The sequence below is a fragment of the Halichoeres trimaculatus genome, unplaced genomic scaffold, assembly GCF_033239565.1.
Source record: "Halichoeres trimaculatus isolate MK-OKI-2021-1 unplaced genomic scaffold, fHalTri1.1 fHalTri1_scaffold_15, whole genome shotgun sequence".
NCBI lineage: Eukaryota > Metazoa > Chordata > Actinopteri > Labriformes > Labridae > Halichoeres > Halichoeres trimaculatus.
Genome location: NW_027437193.1, coordinates 23,751,173 through 23,773,385, shown reverse-complemented (window position 1 = coordinate 23,773,385; position 22,213 = coordinate 23,751,173). Strand labels below are relative to the sequence as shown.

At 40.0% G+C, this 22,213-nt stretch overlaps 1 protein-coding gene across 1 annotated transcript; it reads left to right on the top strand.

The window, feature by feature from the left end:
- The first annotated feature begins 349 nt into the window (after positions 1–349).
- Positions 350–21,125, top strand: LOC141804061 (homer protein homolog 3). Its single transcript, XM_074688303.1, is given in 10 exon segments — positions 350–904; positions 1,028–1,076; positions 6,990–7,146; positions 9,914–10,045; positions 10,706–10,810; positions 12,086–12,243; positions 15,557–15,713; positions 19,667–19,774; positions 19,878–19,958; positions 20,070–21,125. Coding segments are annotated over 9 exon segments (1,107 nt in total). The 5' UTR covers positions 350–904; positions 1,028–1,053; the 3' UTR covers positions 20,256–21,125.
- The last annotated feature ends 1,088 nt before the right edge of the window (positions 21,126–22,213 follow it).

Sequence of the window (22,213 nt, the reverse complement as noted above, 5' to 3'; positions counted from 1 at the left end):
TGTTTTCCTGCGCTGATTGATTAAGTTTTCTCACAAAGATTCTCCTGTTGATATTCTTGGAAAATAAAAGTTTGCTTCTTTTGCTCCTTCAGCTTGCCTTTGCTCCTGTGTTTGCTCTGTTTTCAGTCTTGGTGCGGGAGGATTGACAGGCCTCAATGCCCCATTAAAGTGTGCAAGACTCATAGGATATCAGCACAGAAGTACTTATCTAATGATGAAACTCTTTTTTCATTGCAGCTCTGGTTCTAAATGTTCTGTCGCATGATTCTCCAAAAGTCTTATTAGGTCGTGACTTTTCCCTTGGGGACATTTTCATCAAGCCTTAAAAGTGGCAGCGCACAGCAGACCTATAAGATCCAGTCTTCAGGATGCACACATGCAGGCTCATTGGCTGCTGCAGGCGGGTTGACACAGTTTCTCTGCTTCGCCACCTCCTGCAGCTGTAGCGGCTGTTTGGATCCTGTGAAGCCAGCAGGTGGAACTGTGCCGTCGGTACGAGCAGCCGGGTGGCTGAGGGGCACCGCTCTCTGACCACGAGGACAAAACAAAGAGACGAAGCAAAGAGAGCGCGTGGGCTCACTCTGATCTGCCCGGAGATGAGGGACGCGCGCCGGACTGCAGTCACTCCAGTCACCGAGGTCAGCAGCGCTGCCTCCGCCGGGCTGTGACTCTCCTGGCTCCGCAGAGGTGATTGGTGCACGACGGTGGACAGGACGGGACATACCGGACCCGAGTCTCTGCAGGCTGCTCGTAGCGGGCTGTTTTCCTTACAGTGAAACCTTCCTCTGGAGACCTGCAGGAGTGAAGCATCTGTAAACCCAGACTGGAGGACAGAGGGGGAGAGCAACAGCAGCTCGGAACAGTAGTTAAAACAGACACTCGAAGGGTTTCACACCGACATGGGGTGAGTGTGTCTGGGCTCCTGCCTTCAAATAATGACGTGAAAAAAATCGTAAAAATAAAACAAAAATATAAACAAGAGGGATTAATGGACGACCCACTTCAACTCCATGTTCTCTTCTTTTAGAAAAGGAGCCTCGGTCATCTTGTAACATGTATCCTCATCACAGAGAAAGGTAGGAATATTGCCAGTATTATTGATATCATTTTTATATTTCATTTTATTTTATTTAAGGTTAATTTCTTGTGACATTTGAAGCACACTTTTTCCAGAAAAAAACACAATAGATTAAAAATTAGCCTTGAATTAAAATATATATCCCCACAAAAAGTCATTTTTTTGATGATGTAGCCCTCAATAATTTAAAAAAAAGTCAAAGATAGTCCTTGTTTGGATTTGTTTAAAATGAAAAAAATTATCAAACTTGAAGTTATCACCTTAAAAGTCATAATTCCAGACTTTAATCTCAGGACTATCACAAATTCTAGTTTTCCCCTCTCTAATGAGCAAAAAATGGTCTTCTGTAGCAGCCAGCTGCTATGAGCTATAAAGAAAACATGTGAAAAGAATTCTTGGCTCAAAGTGAAGTAAATATTTCAGTATGTTTTTTTTTTTAGTAGCATATCCAGAGAAAGCACTAAACTGTTTCTACACGAGCGTCTCAGCCTTGATGAATCTGTTAAATTAAGTTGATACTCTTTTGTAATGTTTTCCCTGTGTTTGTGGCCCCAGAGTCACAGATTATTTGACCCATAATTCTCAGTAATGCCTCTGCTTTGGTTGCTTTTATTGCGGTTGTGATTAAAAAAGGACCCCAGAGTGATTGTACAGAGGACCGGAGCAGGCAGAGGTGTATGAAACGGCTCATTTCTTTCCAATGAATGGGAAAACCTCTGCCTGATTCATTAAATATGTGTGTGATAGTGACAAAACAAAAGGAGTTATATTTGTACTTCTGTCTTTTTTTGATTGATTGTAGGGATTAGGGTTTCCTCGTGTTCATTCAGAAACCAGCCCCTCTTTAATGTGAAACATCTGCTTTTGAAAAGATTTAGATAGATCGTCCAGAGGGAGACAGGACAAACCCAGAGCAGCAGATTGTGGATGCTGCTGGATTGTGGCAGGAATTAGTGAGGTCATTCATCCTGAGGTGCAACCAAGACCTCCATCCAATCACCACCAGGCTTCATTACGCTCAGTCCTCCGTTAAGCCCCGTAGGCCACATCCATCTGCTGTGGATGAAGGTCGAGTAGCTGAACATCCGTCTGAAGGGGGACCAGCCCAACTTAAGCACACGGTTCAAGACTCAGTAACAAATTTCTAAAAATTTAAAATGCTTCAGGTGCATCACAGGACTCTGCCTTTGGGAGTCTGCATTCTTTTCCTGGTCAGTCCAGAGTAGCTGGTCGCTGATTAACAGATACCAAACCTCAGATTTTGAGATAAAGCTCATCTCCAATACTATTTATTAAAAAAAGCATGCTGGTAAATACGAAATAAAATAGTTGATGCAGACCACAACATATTGATAATGAGTCTTATAATAGCTTTAAATTTGAATCGTCTTTGTACGACTTCCTCAAGGTCAAGTTATTTCAAATCTAGAGAAACAGGAGTCAAATTAAGCACAACATTAGTTCAGGCTTCCACAAAGTCAAGTTCAGCCCACAGTACATCTGCTGCTCTTCACACCAGCCCCTATCAGCTGACAGCTCAGCTGATTACATCTAAACTTCTTCAGTCTGCCTACTCTTGCTGCTTCCTCTGTTAACCTCTTCGCAACCCTCATCCATTTATACTGCGTCTGATTTTACCAGTGTCATACATTTCCTCACTGATCCTTGCTCTATTCTGTACCTTTGGAGTTCTTGGCTGATGCTCTCCCTGCCTTTGCTTTTCATGTGTGCATTATTTTCTGTTAGCTGAAACGAAAAAAAAAAGACAGTTTCAGCCTCTTTAAAAATGCTGACTTTGCTACACGTCCTATTGTGAATTTTTATCTCACACGTTTCTGGAAAACTGCCAGAGTTTATGAGCTTCTGTTTGAGCTCGAGACGACATTTCTCCAGCGGTGACCAAAGTGCACATGAAAGGGCAGAGAGTGTTAGTGTTGAACTGTGTATCTTACCGTTATGTTAAACGAGAGGCGTTAGTACACAGGTTTTGAAAGTAGCCGAGTAGCTTGGCCATCTTACACTACGTCAACGGTTTGGTTGTTCTGATTGGCTGTAAGGATGTGAGAATGTTGTCAGTGTCTGCAGGTAACAGTTAAGATGCCTTTAATTTAATTTTGTGGCCTAAAAAGGGAGTTTTGTAGCATCTAGCTATCTTTTATAGTGACATAACAAACATCACAAACCTTAAACTGTTGTCAGCTCTGTAATGAAAACTCTTCATGAGGTTCCTGCCACGAAGTAAATTCATATCATTAGAGATCCAGAGCTCAGACCTTACTCCCAGCTGAACTCATTCCTGGGTCCCGTCCTCAGAAAGTGTAACAGTGTCTGCAGCAGGAGATCCAACAACAACAGGGAGGATTATTGTGAGATGAGAAGGAGAATTACAGCTGGGGTTATTATCAGACCAGAGCGGGTTTGTGGCCCAAATGTCACTGTTCATATCGACATCTCTTCAGGGCGCCCCTGAAACCCAGTGTTCGTAGGAGTCCATATAATTCTCCTTTATTTGATGAAAACAGAGGGACCATTCCTGGATTTGTGTCACTAATGGGGTCAGATATAAATGTACGATGACTGGCCAAAATATTACGAATCTACAGGGAACAGATGCGGCAGTTTACAATCCTGCAAAGAAGCAAAGTGTCCTGCTTTTTGTCATTTAAGTATTAAGCTTGGCACCTCTTTGAGCATCGATCTAATAAGCAGGTACAGAGATACTGATATTTTTGTTATCCAGAGTCTGATCGGTGTTTGTGTACTTCATGGAACATGAGCTTCAACCTTTCTGTATATTGGTTCACCCACCTCTCTGATCAGACTTTGATATCATCAAATCTGCTTTTCAATGGGATGAAATTTGGTAGACATTCATTTCTTCTCAAGTCCAAATGGTGAAATAAAACCACCCTCAGACTATGTAGCAGCATCCTAAAATATGAAGAAAAGAGCACAGGATAAGTACAGAAAAGGTGGGAAAAGATTGGCAATGTGCAGATATCTGTGGATGTCAACATGTGGCGTGAGTCTTGCTGGATGAACGATATGAGATTTTTGGTGGTACGTGTTCAGAAAAGATGTCGAAGTGGTGATGCTTGTTGGGTCCAAGGATGTCAACCACTTCCACTTCCTCTGGACCTGTCAGGTTATTAAAAGTGACTGGAAATCGTTTCATCAACATGTTAGCGATGTGTTTGGCTCGAATATTCCTTACACGTGGGAAACTGTGCCTGTCTGAGAAGATTACTCGGCACACTATTGGCAGCGAGTAAAAAAGCCACGACAAGAAAATAGTTAAAAAATAGTCCCAGCATAGAGGAATGGATGGAGATAATAAGTTGGATCTACATCATGGAAAAGATAACATTTTTCCTCAAAGTGCAACAAGAAAAATTTCATATTGTCTAAATGGCCTGAGTATGTAAAACTGTAAGATCTGATTTTATTTGTGAGTTATAAAAACCTGCCCTCTACATCTTGCTTCTCTTTTTGTCTGATTCAAAAATAGTATTTTGAGAAAGCATTGTGGACAAAGATACTCAGACTTTCTGCTCCAGTCTTTCTTAAGTCTCGGTGGAAAAGGGAACAAACAAGGGACGAATACCTATAGGTGGAGCAAGGAAGTCTGTTATGTGATATGTAATGGTTAATGTAAATTAAACTAATATAAAAGGAAAGAACTTGGCATGACACTAAATGTCCTCAGAGGATGACTTTGATATACTTCTGATTTTTCATGTAGCGCAAACTTAACCTCTTATTACAGACTATTATTAGATAAAGCTATATACCTGTGGGATCAACTGCACTGTAAACCCCAAAGTTCAAATTACTCCATTGAATTAAGATATGAAAACTTTAAATTTATAAGTAAGTTAGTTAGATATGAGACCCTGCTGTACTTCTATACGTGCAGCAGTGGCACAGGTTCTCTGTGCTCCACATTATACAGACTGTTTGTCTGTGCGTCACAGCACAGACCAGCTGTCTGTGCTCCTTCTGGCATCGATCAGCTGTCTATACTCTATGTGGTGTGGACTGACAGTGTCAAAAATCAATGAATATATGTCTTTACACTTAATTTTAAAATTGGTCTAAATAGCATGATAGTCCAGTCGAACATTTCATTTATAAATATATTAACCTTTAGGCACACTGCAAAAGTCAGTAGGTACAAGACCTCGTGCCATGAGCACAGACCACCAGTCAGTGCCGTGGGGCACAAACAACCTGTGGCCCCTCAAGAGCAATATTTCAATGAACAGCAGGGTCTCATATCTACTGCCTTCCCTCCTCACTCACGGTTACCAAAGTTATAAAATTAGAGCTGATTTTTGTTGTGAAGGTGTTTGTAAGTGAGGAGGAAACACTGTGGATATGAGACCCAGCTGTTCTTTAAAATGTTATTTAATTTAGTTTTTCAGATCTGCTTCAATTTTTAATATCACATTTACTTAGTTCATAAGGCAAAGTTATTGATATCACATCTTCAGTTTTGAGTAAGGTCAACTTATTATGTTTTACAGTGATATGCAACATTTTTTAACAAAACTTAATATTATAACTCGTAACAAATAAGCATCAGGTTTATTTGATTAAAGACATCTATTAAATTGATTTCCCATAATAATCACAGCTTCAGATGTAGACTTGAATTAACTTATTTCATTATTTAGTTTTTTTTTTAAGGTAACCAGTTTACAAGCATTTTTCACGTAAACTAAACTTATCCGAGTTTACAGCGTGGCTCCTGGTGTAGCGAACTGTCAGCTCAGACCTTCTCTGTGTATTGACTTTGTTTCCTGTCCATGAGGAAGAGTGAAAATGGTTTTAGGACACCATGTCAAACAGATGCTGGCTGTTTGTTGCTTTAGTCTGAATCCAGGACTCACAAAACATTCCTAACAGCTTCACCTGAACTTTGCTTTTTGTGCCTTTACCTTATGCAAACTATGAAATGAGCCGTTTTTGGTATTGTGCCTGTAAATACCAAAATATGAGCACTGTCATTGTAAAAGAGTTAGCACACAAATGTTAGCATTTACCACATCCCGTCACTGTCCTTCAAGTGTCTGCTAGCAGGGCTCTGCAGTCGTTTGTTATCATGTATGTTTGTTTTGTTTTGTTTAGTTTTGTTTGGCTTTGGTTAAACTATTACCAAGTAGAAACCACAAATAACTTGATAACTACACTTTGGCCTACACTCAGTAAGTGTCAGAAACTTTTATGCTTAGACCTTCAAAGTCAGACTGAGTGGCTGTGAGTCCACTCACTGGACACCAGCTCAAGAGAAAAAGTAGAAAAGGAGAAAGTCCTGAAGCAGTCCTGCTATTCATACCACATGACAGCGGCCAAACCAACTCCCAACACTGGGGACTTTATTGCTTTGATATATTTACCTTGTCTCCAGGAGACAAGTCTGCAAATACTGGCAGGATCAGACCAGAGGGCGGAGGGTTGCCCAACGTGGGAGAGGGTTCAGAGAGTTTCTAGTCAACACAGTTTGCCAGCTAAATCACAGCCCTGTATGGCTGCTGGGTGAGTGACGCAGGGAGGAGTGTGGGAGCCAGCCAAAGGATGATTCAAACATGTTCCTTAGATAGCAGAGAGATCTGGGTACAACATTCAGAAATTAAAGGACGCATCAGCTTTACACTGTGTCTGACAGTAAGTTTTCAAAGAGGAAACTATGATGTTCAGACATTGAAAGGAAACACTGACTAAATGCAATGTTTCCATTTATTTTTTGTATTTTATATCTAAAATTTCCAGTAAAAAAATTAAGTTGAATTCCTTCCAAACTGTTTGTAGTTGATCCAAAGTCTTCAGAGAGGGTTTTGACTTTTTGTTCACTCTCAAAGACACTGTTTTCTACCACTTCCTTTCTTCATCCCTGTATTTTTTCCTCCAGGGAGCAGCCGATCTTCAGCGCACGGGCCCATGTTTTCCAGATTGACCCCTCCACCAAGAGGAACTGGATCCCTGCCAGCAAGCATGCCGTCACGGTGTCCTTCTTCTACGATGCCAACCGCAACGTCTACCGTATCATCAGCGTTGGTGGGACGAAGGTATGGGAGAGGTAGATCGTGATGATGTCTTTTTTTCCTTCATGTATCAAACAAACTCACAGCAGGAGTCAACATCATGACAGTCAGAGCCTGTTTCTCTCAGGCTCGTGGATTTAGATTATAAGGAAGAGACCACATCCATCACTGGGGAGGGGGAAGGGGCTCAGGGTCTACTTGATCTCCTCTTAGCACCTCTGGTCTGACCCACATTTCTGCCTCCCAGAAGGCTGTGCGAGGTGGCAGTTGGTCATTCAGCAGCCCGACCCTGCCAGGACCAGCGTCTAGCTCCTGACTAATCTTCACTGGTGCTTTCACAGTCCAACATGTTATGTCAAACATGTCGACGTAGGAGCACAAACTCAGAGTTCATGTAATCGTTTGTTGGATGGTTGAAAAGGTCCAAAAAGCTTTCTGCTTAAGCTGCCATTGCCCCGCAATTCTAAGATTTAAATCTGTTGCATTATTGTAAAGCCGGAGATGACGTCAGAAGGTTTAAAAATAGGTCTGGTCTAATATTTTTCTCACAAATGCTCGGGGGGAAAGCTGAGTGGGGTCAAAAACCTTGAGCGTGTGTCTTGTTTTTGTATCTTTCCTGCTGCCTCATGGTGTTTTTTTTGAACATGTTCAAAATGACGTTTTATAAAGGAAGTGTCTCGGAGGTGGCTGGAAATAGCTGATTTCCAAGAATTTCTGTGAATAATAAATGCCAGTGAAATGTCAGTATAAGCACAGATGTCTTCAGAAAAGAGTTATCCAAGAGGTGAAAATGGTTTTAGCTGGTTTTCAAAGTCTCTATCTGCGCACGCTGTCCAGGGAGTGTTTTATTATTACTCTTTGATTTAGGAGACAACAATAAGTCACAAGATTTGCATAAGTAGAGACTTAGAGAGAAGGTTAAGGGCTTGAACTCCACCTCTTAGCCTGACATCAGGTCAGCTGGTTATTATTTTATTTATTTCAAAATGGCATCTGCTGATGAGAGGCTCCAAAACTCCACTGCAGGAGTCCATGTGTTCAACCGAGTCTGGTTCTTGCAACTTTTGTCACTCACTGATGGATGCTCATGGTGGATTCATGTTGGGTGTTTGTAAGAAAGAAAAAAAAGGAAAGAAATCTCCATCATCCTGTTAGTGTCTTAAAAAGTAGCTTTTGTAATGATCTTTTGCAATAAAATCAAATTAAGTCGGTGAATGAGCAGTTTTTTAAGGTTTTCTGTAAAAAATACCAAAAAGATCAAAACCATAGTTTAAGATAAGATTTACACACTCCTTTATTTTTTTGTCCCATAACAGGGAAATTTACAGGTTTACAACAGTGAACAAGAAACTACAGAAAAAAAGCATTACAATGAGAATATATCAAAGGGAATATATGAACATTTACATATATGTATATAGAATAGAACTTTATTGTCATTGTAACAAATACAGTGAAATTGAAGTCACAGCAGCAATCAAGAAAACAAAAGTATGAAAGTGTACAGAAAGTGCAAAAAGGTCCATAAGAAAATAGATGATGACAGCTTGTCCATCATTGTCCAGTTCAGCCAGCCTCCACCTCCACAGGGTCCAGGACTGAGCTTCTTCAGCAGTCTGTTCAGTCTCTGTCTCCTGGATCCTGTCTGCTCACAGCAGGTGAAGTTCTTCCAATGTGGTGTTGGTGTCTGATGTTAGCTCTGTTAGCCATGTTTGTGAATAGCATGATGCTACTCTGCCCTCTGGTATTTCCTCTGTTGCTGGGTTAGCACAGCTAGCTCGTCCATCTTATTGGAGATAGATCTTATGTTCCCAATAACGATGGATGGAAGGACAGGTCCATGTCGTCACTTCTTAGCTCACACCTGAGAACCAGCACGTTGTCCTCACCTCCTTCTCCTCACCTTGTGGGAAGACATCAGGCCTCACACCAGTTAGCGTTGACATGCTACAGGCTGCTTACAGCTGATTTCGCATGTAAACAATGCAGCCATGGTTACATGTAGGATCTCCAGACAAACACAAGAGCAAAAGTAGTAAAAATATCACTGAAGACACAAAAAGTTTGGTGTCCATGACCAACAAATGAGCCATACAAAGTAATGATCCACTCCAAATACAAAGATTACGAAAAGGAGACAAAAAAAGTTACAAGAAATGGACAAAGAAGAGAGAGCTGCTGCTAGGCGCCAACAGGGCGGCGCCTAGCAACTCAAATGTTATCAAATGTTAATCAACTCAAATTTATATATGAACATATAAAGGTAAAAAGTCTTCTGAATGGGGTGAGACATGTTGTCCATCAGAGAAAACAGCAGACAGCCTAGGTCAGAGCTGGCCTTTTACACCAGACTGTTCAGTCTCGTTGTCCTTTGTCCTTTTTTCATTTTTTATTAAAATGCAAGCATTTTCAGAGCATTTTTTGAAATTTTTTGAAAATTTTTTTAAAAATTAGAAATGTGGACTTGTAGTTAATACAGCTTCATTTTATGTTTTTGACTGGATTTAATTCCTGACAGCTATGAAATATTCTGATCCTAAAGAAAAGACTTGCTTTCATATCCAGCCAGGAGTTCTGAGGGACAAGGGGAGGAAAAAAGTGTTTCATCAGTTTTAAATTTTACTATTTGGACATGTCTTCTAACTCAGCATTAGGAGGTAATAAAAACACCTTTACCTACTCTTTTTAATTAATCTTAACTGTTTTGTCAGAATATTTCTACACTTTCATCTCTGTGAAAATGATGCAGACCAGCTCAAAGCACCATCATCTTTTCTCTCTGCATTTTCAGGCCATCATCAACTGCACCGTCACACCCAGCATGACATTTACCAAGACGTCCCAGAAGTTTGGACAGTGGGCGGACAGCAGAGCTAACACTGTGTACGGTCTTGGTTTTGCTACAGAGCAGCAGCTGCATCAGGTAAGCTAACGCCAGAGTCAGATGATGGTGAAGCATCAGATAACTAGAAAAGCAGTCAGAGAGCGCAGACCTCTGCCAAGCATATTATGATTATGACACATCACTTTAGTCCTACTTTAATGTTATACTCCCTTTCAGCAGACTGTCTGCTACAATTTGGTGTTAGTTGCAGGTTTGTAAGATAATTTGTTTCCTGACAGTGTTGAAAATTATGACGACCCAGTACATATTTCATATTCTGGGTCTTAGTATCCAGAATATTTCCAGGATCTGGATCGTACTTTTACATCTGTCAGAAATTACGGTGACGTTGTCTTGTATTGTTTTGCAAAGCAATCCGACCATTGATCATGGCGTTGTATACACTTATGGGGAAAACGGCCCTATCTCACAATGATAAAGAATCCTTTAGAAAAATTCTTGATCCAGACAGTGATCCAGATCACCTCCAAAATTTAATCACTTCTTCCTTATCCCATTTTGAAAATTTCATGAAAATTTAATCAAGATCTGTTAGTTACTTTTTGAGTTATGTTGTTCATAGACAAACTCTCCCAAAAACATAACCTCTTTGGTGGAGGTAATTATCAGAGCTTGTTATTGTGTTATTAATGTTTCATCACCTGCACCACTTCACTGCTCGTTCTCTTCTGATGAAAGTTTGCAGAAAAGTTTAAGGAGGTGAAAGATGCAGCTCGTCTGGCTCGAGAGAAGTCGCAGGATAAGGAACTGGCCAACACTGCTCTCACCATCGCTGCTCCTCAGGTGAGCTTTAGAGGAAAATGTCAACACGAAAGTGGAGCAAACCTCTTCAGGGACGAAGTGTAAACATAAAAAAGGGTATCAGGAAGCAGAAAAAATATCCAGTCATACATTTTTGGCATTTTAGGAACAGGGAGAGACAGAGAGCTCAGGCCAAGGTTAGACGAACGCAGCTTAGCTATTAGACAGGACTGCTGTGATAAAATCAAAGGAGGGATGGAAGAGAGGAAAAGAAAGGAAAAAGAAAGATGAGCTGGGTCACTCGTCTCAGAGGAAGAGCGGAGAGGAAAAGTAGGACGTCGGTAAAATTATCCTGTGAAGCTCAGCACTGAACCACAGCTGCATCTTCTCCCCCGTCCTGAGATGTGTCTGACTTTACCAGCGTAATGATGAAAATGTCGTCAGCTCAGAGCTTTTTGATCAATAGAGAATAATTACCCATCAGTTACGTCTGCTTGGCCATGAGGAACATGCCCATTTCCTTTTTAATTCCATGGTTGAACAGATTCCAAGTGATGTCTCTCACTCCGCGTCTTTATCGATTTAATGAACACATCTTAGGAGCCAAAGCTGCAGAAAATTGCTAACTGTGTCGATTAATTGTACTTTCTTCCTGCTGTGCTGCAAAACTGATGGCAGAGCTGAATGTGCTTATGATATTTTCCTTAAGGTCAGTGTGTATCGGACACTATGTGAGCTGACGTGTTTTTTTCTCTGTTTGTTTGCTTCCACCTGATGAATCTCCTCTCTAGTTCTCACAGGTGAGTCTTTTGATGTTGTTTATCGTCTTATTTCCGAGAAAAAAATAAAAGTTTTTATTTTGCAATCCAAAACACAAAGTATCCTAGAGAGCAATTTGTGTGCAAATACACTCTGGAAACCTTTCATTTCCTTCCAGCCTGGCCCCTACATTTATATATATATATATATATATATATATATATATATATATATATATATATATATATATATATATATATATATATATATATATATATATATATATAAACCTGCTGTGATGGGGCTGATAGCTCTCATTTTACCAACAAAACACCACATCTGTCTGAAAATGCAGCCCACACCACCACCAGTCTGTCAGCAGCAGACAACACACAGGAAGAAATGATCACGTCTCTACTAGAATTCTTCATTTGTGTGTTTTTGGGAATATAATTCAGCAGCCTTAAAATATAAAGACAATGAGATCTACTTTTTCTCTTCCCGAACGATAAATCTTCTGTTGAGATGTGTGTGTGTGTGTGTGTGTTATCTGGAGAGTCCATTTACTGATGTGTTTCTCAGGACCTCTCGGATGAACTCCAGTCTCCTCCTGTGATGTGTGTGAACGGACCGGAGGATAAGCTTTTTCGCAGCCAGAGTGCCGACATCACGCTCTCCTCTGAGAAGGAGCGCATTAAAAAGATGCTCTCTGAAGGGTAACAGAGCTACACACACACACACAAAGACTGACACACATGAACACAATGAAAACTGCAGAGACCACCTCTCTTTCTGAGTGTAATCTCACCTTGTGTTCAGACTAGTGCTGTGATAAGACTCGCTTTGTGAGGAGTGTGTTGTGAGGAGTGTGTGAGGAGTCGGTTCATGTTTGTGTGTCGACTTTCTCTTTAAAATTCCCACTTTGTACACTCCAAGTTTCTCTTTTTATTCTGCCCTGCTGCACAGAAAGCCCAGACTGGATGACTAATTTACAACAAAATGAAAAATATCAAAGTTCATCTCATCCAGGGCTCACACACACGTATTGATCTGAGCTTATACTCATATTATTTCCCCAGCAACACTGGTCTCTTCAAAACTCGGCAGAGATTGTATGAACAGATTTATGTCATTTGAAACATGTACCAACACATGCATCAGATGCATTTACAGTTTTGGATATTATAAGGTGTTTTACCATTGGATATAGTGAATGTCTGCAACTCTGATTCTTTTTTTAGTTGACTGTGTAAACAGGAGCTTGACCCGAAGATCTCAGATGGGGGCATTTGCATGAGCAGAACTTAAAGCAGCCAGTGTGGCTCTCTAGAAAATTGAGGCCTTTGCAGAAGTTTAACTTTGGGCTTCTTGGAAAATCATGAATAGAAGTATAAAACAGCATCTTAGTTAATGCAACATTTCTAATATTTACGAGGCTTCACCTCAACATCATGTGTACAAAGACACTGAGGCCATGTCCACAGGTATTTGGGAAACTGTATTATTATACGTTTAGGCCTGGCATCCACATGGTTTGGCGTATAGAGTTTAGAGTTTTAGGTTCTCAAACGTCACAGCTGAATGATGGGATTCACTGGAATTGGCTGTTACAGGTTTTATGAGCCACAATTATTGGTGGATTTTTTGGACAGGATAACTTTTAAAAAACAAATGAGTGGGGGGATATCTTGATTTTTGAAAATACCCATCTACATGTGTATGAGGCCTGAAATCTTCTGCTTGTTGTGCAGTGCATTATTCTGTGTTACTAGGGATGGGTACCTTTCACATCTGAAACGATACGGTACAGACCTGGTACCTGGCAATCAGTACTCAATGGTACCAGTTTCCGGTACTTTTTTGTGTTTATGTGTTAAAAAATATCAATTTGTTTTATAATAAAACTTCTTTTTTTTTCAATTGGACATATCTATTCTTCAGTATATAACCTTGCAATGCTGTGTTCATGACCAGTATGGAAAATTGCCAACTCGTCCAGTCCCTCACAGTCACAAGGATGCATTTAGGTACCTAAACATGGTACCTTTTGATTTTATGTGAATCAGTACCCAGTACTTTTGACAGAATTCTGTTGGTATCTATGAAAGTACCTAATTCGGTACCCATCCCTATGTGTCACAAATTGACGTGGGCTGTTACCAACTGAACTGTTCTTAATGTACAGGTAGTGCCTCCTCTACCTCTTCAACTAGTGTCCTGTTCACCCTCTGCATCATTTTAAACCTTACGAAGTGATGATGATGAGAAGACCAAACACAAACACTCTCACAATACTGTACAGTCATCGCATCAACACTAATAATTCTCCTGAAGACTACAGTGAAAGGAAAAACAATCCAGCCAAACTCTGACCTGACAAACAGACGAGCTGACACTAAACAAGGAAAGAAATACAAGAACTTTCTGAAGAGCCACAGAAGTCCACTCCTGTCTCAGCGTCAAACCGTCTGTAGGAGTTATGCTGTGTTCTCTGGTTCAGAAAAGCTCTCTTTCCTCCACCATGACCAGCATTTCATGCTTTACATAATCAGGTATTTTCTTTTGTTGTCACTTCTAAAGACCATTGACCTGAACCGCTAATCTGACCCTGTGTGCTGCATGTGTCGCAGTACGGGGTGAGTGTGCTCAGGAAAACAGTCTGAAAGGGAAAAGGCAGCTCAGGTCAAGGTGAAGAATAACAAAGATTGAGCAAACACTTCAAACTGAATTTATTTATCTGTTTCCTCCTTGACATTCAGGACTTTTAAATGTTTCTCCTGACCCTGTCAGCACTAAAGGATGGCACATGTCCGAGCCTCAGTCAGCTCCTCCAAACAGATGCTGCTGACTCTACATAGTACATCTCTCGTGCTTTGTTTAACTTTGCTGTAAAAACTCAAACTTCTTTTTATTATTATATACTAATGCATAAGCCCTCCCTCCATGACTTCGTTACAGTTTCATTTAATCTAGACTATCGATTTCACTCAAGCAGGTAATCCATCATCTTTAACAGAGTATTAACATGGCTCCATTTGTTCATTTTTAACAGGGTTCACTGAGTATCAACGCGGCTTTCATTTGTTGAGTTAATTACAGTTTGACGTCACTCCGTTTGGAGAGGTGTAGACTCAGAAATAACATACAATAAGGCTTGTAAACATCTCCTCTTCAGTCCTTTGAGCCACCCACGATGCCTTTATATCCTACAGTCCCATTATGATGTGAGAAAGCTGCTGCTGAATGGTTTCCATGGTAAACTGTTGCCATGGGACAACTGTAAAGAGATAAGGTGAAGATGAGATGAGGACAAATCTGATCAGTCTTTTCAACTAATGATCACAAAACAGGCAGAAATAGATGACAGTTAATGACCACAGTAGTGTAAAGGTTGACTGAAATCTGGTCCTACTTATGAGTTTAAAACAAGTGTATCATGTGGTGACACTAGACATGAAGTAAAAACAGATGCAGGTGAGCTGTAGCTTGACTTTAAACAGATCAGTGTCGTAGCATTTTAAAAAAGACTGTGGCTCAATTATTTTCAATCATGAGCGTTTAGTGAAATGTGATTGTTTAGAGCAGTCTAGCTGAGTAGAGGATATCAGTGGAAACAGTTTGACCTCATTTGCTCTCTTGGCGTTGTAACGAATGTGCCTCAGCTTCATGATGAACCTGTGACATAACTTTCAGGCAGTGTTGTGCAGCTCTGGGTTTGGCCTGCTCGCTGCTCTCATAGAAAAGCTGAAACACTTTGTATTTATTGTTCAATTAACTTTCCTTCAAAAAAGAAAACTGTATAGTATGAATGATGTGCAGCTGGGAAGAAGTTCAAATGTATTTCTTTATCTGGAAAAATGTTTCCCTCCACAGCCCAGGTATAAGCTGTCCTTCGAAAAATCAAATGATCATTTGTAAAATGAGCCTGAGGTCATTGGTGTAACTCCTGTTTTACCATTTTTTATTGAATTGTTATCAAATGCACTTTGTTTGCATTCTTGGTTTTCAGAGTTGTGTTTCCTATTTTAGGTCGATTTGTGAGATGAACCTGGAGGCTGAGCTCTTCACTCTGCAGGACAGTAACTCCAAACTAGTGGCGGCGTTGCATGAAGCTAACGCTAACGTGGAGCAGTGGAAAAAACAGCTGGCTGCCTATCAGGAAGAGACAGAGAGACTCAGAGATCAGGTGAGACTCTGCTGTGTTCACACAGACACACAGGTACAGGGGGAGGCTCACCATCAGTGTGACTGAAAAACAAACAAGTTTTTCTCCAAGCTTTATTACAAAATGGTTCAGAATATCAACACAAAAAAAGCTTTGGTATTACACATTACACATAAAATCATCTTTTAAAGCTCCTGTAAGGGACTTTTCATGTGTGTTGATTGTGGCGCCCCCTGTGGACCAAACATTACTTCAGATGTCCTTGCTGGTTTTGGTCTCTTTCAAGCATTTTTTTAGCTTGGGGTATTCAGCTTGTTTTTGGGCTTTATACTGTCCATGTGGTACCTGTGTAGACACCTCATATAAGTCTCTATTGTTTTTAAACTGGTGTTGGGAAAAAGTCTTGTTTTAGTTTCTGTCTGAAACCCTTTGTTTTGCTGCTCCTTCTGAGGCCTGTAGGGGGCAGAAGTATAGGTGATGACCTTGGTGTTTGAGGCCCAACCTTTTAAGGGGTCACCAACCAATTAGAAGATCCTCATTTGAGGACTTCATCATTTTAGCAAGGCACATGAAGAAGATCAGGTGTTACTTTTGAAATGGATGGTTTTACGCAGTTTACAGACAGATTCAGGGATTTCTACAAAATATGTAAATGTAGTGGTTTAAAATCTGTACACATTTAGCATCAATGTCCAGCATTGTTACTTTAGATAACTTTTATAAAGAAACTATTTTTTTTTATTATTAATTTATTCCGTATCATGAATTTACAGGTCACACACTGTACATTTAGAAGTTCTATCACATTCCATTTCATGATCGAAAAGGGGCAGGAAGAAGAAAAAACATATTAATACCAGCCCCTTTCTTGACATAATGAAGCAAAAATACTTGATGGTCTAACCTTCAGATATTTAACAACCAATGCTTATTCAAAACGCAGAAAGTCAGAACTAATACTTAAATGATACATAAATAGAATAGAAACAAATAATCACAAAACAACTGGCAAACATACAAAGCTACTCATCATCTACAACAATGATATATAAAGCAAAAGAGGACCTTTCACCTACCATCATATTTCCTTATTATTTTGTTTTTATACTTTCTCTTAAACTGATTAATATTAGTACAGGCTTTCAAATCAATTGTTAAAGAATTCCACAATTTGACACCACACGCTTAAATACACTTTTGTTTTAAAGTGGTACATGCAAATGGATGTTTAAAATCAAATTTCCTTCCTTGATCCTTATTTTCTGAACTAAAAGCAAAAAAATGTTGTATATTGTCTGGCATTGTCCTGCCTTTTACCTTGAACATAACGAGTAAAGTCTGCAACTCAACAATGTCTTTAAGTTTAAGTAATTCTGACTTAATAAAAAGTTTGTTAGTATGTTCTCTTGCCTTCACTAAGCAGAGAGAAGACGAAGCAGGAAATGTTTTGAGGTAAAGAGCCAGAATGTGGACTGAAACCTAGGGTTTCCTCTGAACACCAGGCTCACAGTTTAACCACCAACTCTAACTGCTGCCTCTGATTCATTTTCACTGTAACTGTACATATTAAGTATACTTAGACAAGTAACTGTTAATTTAAATTTCAAATCAAATCAAATCAAATCATCAAGTGCTATTGTTTTCCCAATTTCATACTTTCTTCATCAGTTGAACTGGTAACGTGACTGTAACCCAAACTGAACAGGGTTAGGAGTAAAGATGATGAATGGATGATGGATTAGCTGTTACATGACCACTTTAATGAGGAAGTCAACCTCCAAGAGGTATATTTATATTTTAAAGAGTCTTCCTCAGAGTGTTTGTAGCACCAGAGGTGAGTTTTAAACCAGGTGAGACAGCACAGGATGATAAGAAGTTGCGTGAGGCTACATGACCTTCATGCCTCACAGAGTCACACACTGACAGGAAGTTCTCTAATCTGCTCTGGCCACGTTGTGTTTGTCTGTTTGTTTGTTCTTTCCTGCAGGGCGGAGGCAGATGATTAAGGTCAAACCTAATTGTCAATACTTCAGCTGTCGAGCTGCGACACACAAAATGTTCCCAAAATCTGATCAAGGTGACAAAACTTTTCAAGAATAGCTTTTCTCTGCTGATCAGACGAACTCTGGAGCGGGGTGGTGGTGGTCCTCCTGTTTATTCTACAAAAAAACAAAAAAAAAAACACGCTTTCAGATTTTTAGTTTTATAAATTGATAGAAATAGTTTGTTCTCAAGAGTAATAGGAAGTGTGTAAGAGAGAGACGGGTGAAATAACTAATCAGGTTTTCTTAGATATGAACAGCAGCTTTATAGGGTCATAAAAAGGCCACATAATCTAAGAATAAAGTTTGCGTTTTTGATGACTAACTGCTAAAAAAAAGTGTTTCAGTGGACGCCTTGACATTATTTACCATGTTGTATGTTGACACAAAGTTTAAGTCCTTTTTTAAAATGGTTACACTCTATATGATTTAAAACTTCTTCATAAAAAAAAAACAATAATATAAACAGCAAAATTATCAGGAAACCTTTCTCAGCATCTTTTTCTATGACCTCTGCAGGCGTTTACCTGCAGGTCTTAAAGGTGTTTCCTGATGGCTGAGCTGGTCTTCAGGTAAAGGGGGTCTGCTGAGCCTCAGGAGGGTTTTGCTTTCAATCCCTCTCTTATGTTCCAGTGGATGCAGATGCCTCTGGCCCTCAGCTGATGTCGTCACTCGTCAATAAAAAGCCTTTGCTGTTTCCTGATTCCTCAGGGAGAGACCTGGCCTCTGGCTGACAATTACAAACCTTTCTGATTCTACGCTTTAATACCTTGATCCCTTTCCATTATAGGCCTGCCTTACAGTATCGATCACTACTTTCTAATTCCCCACCAACCGTCAAGTCTTTAAAAGCACTTTTCACTGTTCGGTCCACATCAGAAAAATGAAATGGTACCAGTCTCTATTTCCTCTGGACTGAGCATGTCCCCTCTATGTGAGGAAGGGGACCAGGTGGCTGAAAATGGTTCACGTCTCTCGGGTGGAGTGAGAGGGAGAGGGGTTTGTAGGACAGCTATATCCTACTTTCAATGCCCCAGTTAGGAAGAAATGAAAAATCACCAGAGGGAGCTGGCATCCACAAGTTTCTCTTTTCCACCACTTCTGCGAGTCTGAACCATACGAGGTTTAAAATACTCCAGCCTGTCACCGCCTGACCAGAGGGCATGTTTTCAGGTGTCCTTCTGTTTTTCACTGATTCATGGCACCTGGATGACGACGCAGAGAGCTTTTTGGTCTTATTTACAGAGTGGTCAACTTACATTTGGGTTTCAGTGTGTTCATTTTCTAGAAGACGGGGCTGTAACAGGTTTAGATGTATTTAAAAAGGCTTAAGTTAGTATATAGTTGGGAGTAGAAACAGAGGATTTCTAACAGATTCAGCACCATAGAGGGTTTTACATGTCTGTCGTAAAGTCTGGCAGTCCCAAACACTGTAGTCACAGTATACTCGACACTAAATTCAGAGAAATGGTAAATATGAGTATTTTTTCATAAATGTGTGTTTTGTTTTGTTTTTTCTTTATTTGGCTGATTTTAAGTTTATCTAAACAATCTTTGCAACACACAATAATCTTATTCAGCTGTAGGTACTTTTATATTTGGTTATTGACGGATGAAACAGATTCTTCTTGAAATCTTTGGGGGAAGGCAGAAATCACTTTGCAGTCCTTCATTTTAAACCAAGCTTTGGAAATGTTACCGTGAAATAAATGTTAATTTCATGTTAATGTTTGTTAAGCAGACCTGAGAGCTCAACTTTTAATAACTTTGCTTTCGAGGTTTTTTTTGTTGAAATTGATGAGCAGTAATGATGATTGGAAATGATTGTGATGATCCAGATCTAGAAAGGTTATTAATGTGGTGTTGTTATCTAGGCTTCCTTTCTCTTCACTTTCAGCAGTGCCTTACATGCTGCCTTCTGTGTGTTTTAAGGTGGCTGAACTGGAGGCCCACGGAGGCCATGGTCCCAGTGACCTGCTGAAGGATGAGCTGACTCAGTCCCTGGAGGAGCTGGAGTCCCTGCTGAAGGCCAAAGATGAGGTTGGTACTTGTACCAGTGTTTTATGAGCTGGAGTTCAGTGTATCCTGTCAGGATGAACGCTATGATTCCCCTAACTTACGAGAAGCACTAATTTCTTTTTAGGAAATTCACATTTTGCAAACCAAGAAAGTAGATTACCACGAGATGGAGCATGATCGAGATGAAGCAATTCGCAGATTGCGGGTTGGATTTTTTCTTTTTTAACATCCAATAGTTCAAAAATTAAAAGATATTTTTAAACATTGGTGGCAGCATTTATGGTTTTAATTTCCTCTTTTGTCCTTGTCACTGAAGGAGATGGAGATGCGTAACTCAGAGCTGGAGCGTCGGATCCAAAACTCAGAGCAGAACCTGAATAACACTTTGGAGGACCGGGATCGCATGGACTCTGAAATCCAGAGGGCCATCGAAATTCTGGACATCAAGATCTTTGACCTCAATGATCTCCGCCAGAGCCTGGTCAAACTTATCGACAAATAAGAAACACAAGGGGGAGACTTAACCCGAGAAAGAAAAACCATAGGGGTGACAGGGTTTGTTTTGTTCTGGGTGCAGAAAGGAGAACCAAGATGGAGCTCGTCCCTGTCCTCTACAAGCACAAGAGCCACCTCTGCAGGCTGCAGGAAGGTTTCTCCACGCCGTGCCGTACTCAACAACATACTGTAGGTGTTGGCCTATGCAGCAGCATACACACGCTTGTCCAGTCTAATGTAACGCTTCATGATGCTTTAAGGGTAACGTTCAATGCAATAAACCAACTTTAAGGTAAGTGCTTCACAGTGCTAGACAGTAATACTGGTGCTTGTTGTATTTCATAGACTTAACTTTTGTACACTTAATGATGATGCAGTGTCAATATTAATGATAAGAGGCCTTGTTTATTTTTTCAACTAACAGCTAAACATCTTTACAACACGTCCACGCAGGATGGAAAAGTGCACAGTGTTTTAAGGAAAAGAAATACAGTTGACACTCACACAAGACTAAATGTCAGAGATCTGCCAACTTAAGCCTGCATAAACCATCAGGGGGACTAAAATGACAGTTTTCACACTTTGCTTTCAGCACAGCAGTACACAAATACAGTTCATATTATGGCAAGGCACGCACGCATGTTTCTAAACATGAGATCTGAATATTGATGTTTCACACCAAACAGTTTTGTTTTTTGAGTTCTTATTGAAGTCTACATCACACCTTCATTTAGATTAATAAGAAACTTTAAATCTAAGGCAAGTAACAGTTACCTGTATACACATCTACGTAGTTAAGCTACATTAAGTAATTGCAGTTAGGATGAGTAAGTGTTGTGGACAACAGCTAAATAAGTTATTTTAAAAGTTAAGTAACATGAATCACTTTCTGTTTGGCCTGAGCGTTATTTTTCAACAAACCTCTGACTTAGTGAACTTATTTATGATAGACTTGTTGAAGGAAACCACACATTTCTGCCTTCTGTTATTTCTCAGCACGTTACCTTTAGCTGTGGACAATATGCCAAACGCCTTTGCAGTCATCACACTGACTGGAGTATTTAATTCAGCGTATGATGCTTTGTTTGTGTGACTTCTTTTTCCAAGCCTTATGGTTTTATTTTGAAGGTTGTTGACAGTCATGATTGCTTTGACTCATTTTTGGAGCTTTCATCATGTCAGTTTAGAAATAAAAGTACATGCAGTCACTTGTGGTGTTATATATATTGTTCTGGTGTTTTTCTGTCTATTTTTCACGTCATCTGGTATATCATTTTGTTTTCACCATGATGTCTTATCATCCTGTGGTGATTTGCAAAACTTTTTTCTGACAGCTGCAGGATTTGGCCTTGTATGATATTCAAAACACTTAACTGAAAACCGTTGGTAAGTAACTTAAAAACCATTCAGCTGCTCAAAATGTGCAGAACTTTTTTGCCCTGGGCTCACTTTTGAGGTGGTTGACAGCACATGGATATCAATGAGCACAGCACCTGACATGAGAGAAACAATGTGTAATCGTTACTGTGTGCTTCTGAAGGATCTTCTTATTGCTGTTTTTGATCCACCTGTCTCATTGAGGGTTAAATATTGCTCCTCTCAGGCTCAGGAAGAGGTGATCATGGACTGCTGCTGAAAAATACCACATTGTAAGTTGTTGCAGATGTTAAAAAGTTACTGTCTGGTGTTTGACACAAATACTTCTGAAAAAAATATCAATCATGTTTTGTAATAGACAGCAAGACCCCACATATATTTATCTTTTATGAATTAATTGATTCACAACATGTTGCTGGCCTTTCAACCACCATTTCATAGAAAAGTTAAAAACTTAAAAGCATTCATCCCAAAATGCTGGCAAGTACCCCTTATGTTGTGGTTATCCACTGGTAGCAGACAAATCCAGCTGAACTAAATGAACAGAGTCCTGCAGTTGAACCACAGGGGAGGCTGAGAGGAGCCTGG